This window comes from Helianthus annuus, chromosome 17, assembly GCF_002127325.2.
Source record: "Helianthus annuus cultivar XRQ/B chromosome 17, HanXRQr2.0-SUNRISE, whole genome shotgun sequence".
NCBI classification, from domain to species: domain Eukaryota; kingdom Viridiplantae; phylum Streptophyta; class Magnoliopsida; order Asterales; family Asteraceae; genus Helianthus; species Helianthus annuus.
Genome location: NC_035449.2, coordinates 124,298,071 through 124,301,676, shown reverse-complemented (window position 1 = coordinate 124,301,676; position 3,606 = coordinate 124,298,071). Strand labels below are relative to the sequence as shown.

Below are 3,606 nucleotides of genomic sequence, written 5' to 3'. Positions count from 1 at the left end.
TGTCCTATTTCATTGCAAATAACACAAACATCATAAATTTGGTTAGAGGTTTGAACATTGCCATCGTCTACCGCATGCACTTGAGTTCGGGTAACGGCTGGTCGTGCTCTCCTTGATGCTTGAGCTTTCCTCTTTGAAGTGATTGCCATTTGCTCCAAAAACTCCCAATCGTCATGCTCGTAATTTGTACCAAAACTGCCATTTGTGATGGACATCAAATCGCGAGCATCTTCGGCACTTAACCCTTCATGGAAGGCATTCATTAATTCCCAAAGTTCAATTCCATGATGAGGGCAGTTCTTGATCATCATATTGAAACACTCAAAAGCTTCATGAAACATTTCGCCTTGTTGTTGTTGAAAACTCCTCAACCCCTTCCTAGCTTCATTGGTCTTTTGAGCGGTGTAAAATTCATCTAGGAAAATTTGTTGCATTTCCGCCCAAGTGTAAATAGATGCTGAAGGCAAAGTGTAGAACCACTTCTTTGCCTTGTCCTCCAAAGAAAATTGAAACAAGACTAACTTGACATCATCGGCCAAAAAACCTTGACTCCCAAGAGTATTGCAAATTAAGTCATAGGCCTCCAAATGAAAATAAGGCTCCTCCGTTGCTAGACACTTTTATTTCGGCAAACTTTGCAATGAATTGGTTCTCACTTCAAAAGTTCTTCCTTGATTGTTGTGAGGAATAACTACTGGTGAAGGATTGTGAGTAATTACCGGCCTAAAATGCGCTTCAATACCCCTCGCATGTTCTCTAAGATGCCTTCTTGGTACACCAAACCGACCCCTTGGACGAATAGGACCCATTGGTCTTTGTATAGGCCCTTGTGGGGCAAATGGTGGTTAAAACTGTTGTTGTGGCATCGGCGGATGTTGAATTGGCCTTTGAAATTATGGACGTGCATTTTGTGGACGAACTTGTTGCAATGGTATAGGATGTTGCACTTGTGGCCCTTGTGGCCTTGGCTGAATATGTTGTGGAATAAGTTGTTGTTGTGGAACTCCACCAACACTTGGCATTCCTTGAGGTTGACCTTGTACATAACCAAATTCTCCTTGGTCTCCATCACCCCCATATGCATATCCATCTTCATCATAACCCTCAAAATCTTCATACCCCTCATCGTATCCATCTCCCCCTATTCCCGAAGATTGCCCAAATGGAAGAGTCGAATATTGAAAACCCGACTGATTCGATGGTCTAATTGTAGAAGTAGCATGGACAATGGTTGAGTTTGGTGCAATTGTATAGTTTGAATATAATTGGCCCGCACCTGGGAAGAAATGGGTGAGAGGTGGGATTGTAGTAGAAGGGTTAAAAGTAATGGTTGGTTCTTCTTGAGTGGTAATGGGTTGTGTGGTGTTGGTTGGTGTAACATCATGAGGTGGAGTAGGTTTGGTAGTGGTGTTAGGCATGGTAGTATTTGGTGAAGGTTGAGTGGATGTTAGTATAAAAGGTGGTATAAGTTCACCCGTAGTGGGTGGTGGTGGCGGTGGATCCATGTATCTCAGTGGTGTAATTAGTGTAGTTGGTGTTGTTGGTGAACCACTAAACTTGTTTTCTCTTAGCAAAATTTTGTTTCCTCTTAATGTTCGCTCAATTTCCGGATAAAACGCCAATGGTGATAGCTTGTGAGAGCTTCTAGTACGCATGCACCTGTAAATACCTGCACACTAACACACCCAGCGTAAACCAGAAAAATAACAGACTTAAAAAGAACAAAAATAACACACGTTGCGCACTACTCCCCGGCAACGGCGCCAAAATTTGACGTGATGTCGTGGTCACAATCAAATTTAATCCAAATACAACTAAGTAGCTAGCAGTAAGTGGGTATCGAACACAGGGAGTTTGTGGAAATGTGCTATTCGAGAGAGTATCTAACTTGACTAAATTAATCTAATTGCAAATAAAATAAAATTCAAGAGTTGATTTGATTGGATTGGTTTTAAAACTAATATTAACTAATTAAATTGCAAAGATGAAAGTGTTGGTTGTAAGCAAATTAGAGACAAATGATCATCCTAGATTTCCGGTTTCAATTGACATGCATGTTATCATTCCACTAGAAAGAACTACATAGACATAGCTCATGTGTGACTACTCGCAGTGATGAAAGGGAACTAAGTACTCAGATTCCTAGAGCATGCGGTTGTTACCCGATGATCGATCAACCCTTACCCAAGCCTAACTATACCCATGATATCTCGATTGCCAACGGCACCAAGAACGAATGGTTTCTAATTAGTTCAACAGAAGAATTAACAAGTTACTTACAAACAATCACACACCATAACAAACAAATCATAAAGATAAAGATTGTTATTCTAGAAATTAAGAAATCAAACATGAAATGTCTCAAGCAAACCTTCAATCCAGGATTATCACAAAGTGTTTAGCCACTCATGGCTTGAATAAACATCATAATACTCGTTTTCAATGTTCAAAGGAATCACCAACATAAAACAAGAAATTAACAAGTGTTCTTCAAGCTCTCTCCTCTCCAACATTCTCCAAAATTCGTTCATAAGCAATGTGTAACCGAAAAACAAATGATAAGACATCATAAATCCTCCTCAAATGGCCAATAAATGCGAGAGTTACACATTTGGTAAGGTCGGCGCCATAAGCTACGGCAGCCGCCGTAGCTTACGGCAGCCAGTGGGTCAAAAGCGGTCAATAAAGCGCCTTAAGCTACGGCACTTACCGTAGCTTACGGTGAGCAAAAGTTCCCTACGCCGCATATATACTGCCTTACGGCGATGCATCCGGACCAAAATTGGAGCCGTAACCTACGGCCAAAGTCGTAGGCTACAGCGCTCACTGAAGCTCTTTTCTTTGTTTTCTTTGTAACATCCCCCATGCTCCATTTTTGTTCTACAACTTCCAACACCTTGTCCAAGCTTCATAAAACCCGCTTCTTATGCACTTTAGTACCTGCATCATTAAACTTCTCGTAGTTACCAAGTTCAAGCAATTATCCGAATTAAGCATGGAATGTGCATATATTTAGACATTTTAAAGGTTGTCCTACGGACCGCCCGTCAGTATGTCCCTGGTATGTAGCAATAAGGAAAAAACAGATCACCAATAGGTTGCAAAGCCAATGGTATGTAAGAAATGGTGCAGGAAGACTCAAACCTATCAAATTTGTTACCGGGCCTCCGGCTGGAAGACATAGTCACCCTATGGGCCACCCTGGTCCCCATGGGTGTGGGCTCGCTACACACAAATAGATCTATCACTCATGTCCCTCGGTTCTACAATGAGGATTAATGGCCTTAAGTGTTATGCCTACCTTTCACATGATCAAGCAGTAAACCCTCCTTAAGCTATTCATACCATTTATAAAATGTTTGTAATAATTGTAACATGTATTTCACCCCCGAAGTATAAAACTGAAAACAGTTAAAAGAAAAGGGGGACATGAACTCACAGTATTGCGTCTTCAGAACTAGCAACTCAAGCCTCCGCAGCAAACACGACGACCTACAGTGTACTAACGTCTGTTAGACGAACGGGTCGTGCCTTGGCTTAGAGTTTAATGTTTTTGAGTTGTGTTTCTTATGTTATTCCAAGTTATAATTATTTGTTAAAATAATA

General features: G+C 41.0%; 1 protein-coding gene and 1 non-coding gene across 2 annotated transcripts; one reads left to right on the top strand and one right to left on the bottom strand.

Annotated features, from left to right (window-relative positions):
* The first annotated feature begins 279 nt into the window (after positions 1-279).
* On the top strand, positions 280-385 carry LOC118489368. The gene has a single exon (XR_004887387.1). It is a non-coding gene; the product is annotated as a small nucleolar RNA R71 (small nucleolar RNA).
* Positions 386-893: 508 nt separating this feature from the next.
* Positions 894-1,505, bottom strand: LOC110924774. Its single transcript, XM_022168766.1, has 2 exons — positions 1,380-1,505; positions 894-1,190 (listed from the first exon to the last, which is right to left on the bottom strand). Exons 1-2 carry the CDS (start codon positions 1,503-1,505, stop codon positions 894-896), a joined length of 423 nt encoding a protein of 140 aa, XP_022024458.1.
* Between the last annotated feature and the right edge of the window lie 2,101 nt (positions 1,506-3,606).

Coding starts and splice junctions, on each gene's coding strand:
- LOC110924774 (XM_022168766.1), bottom strand. CDS start 1,505: ATGGATCCACCGCCACCACCACCCACTACGGGTGAACTTATACCACCT. Junction 1,191..1,379: donor AACCTACTCCACCTCATGAT/GTTACACCAACC, acceptor CCATCGAATCAG/TCGGGTTTTCAATATTCGAC.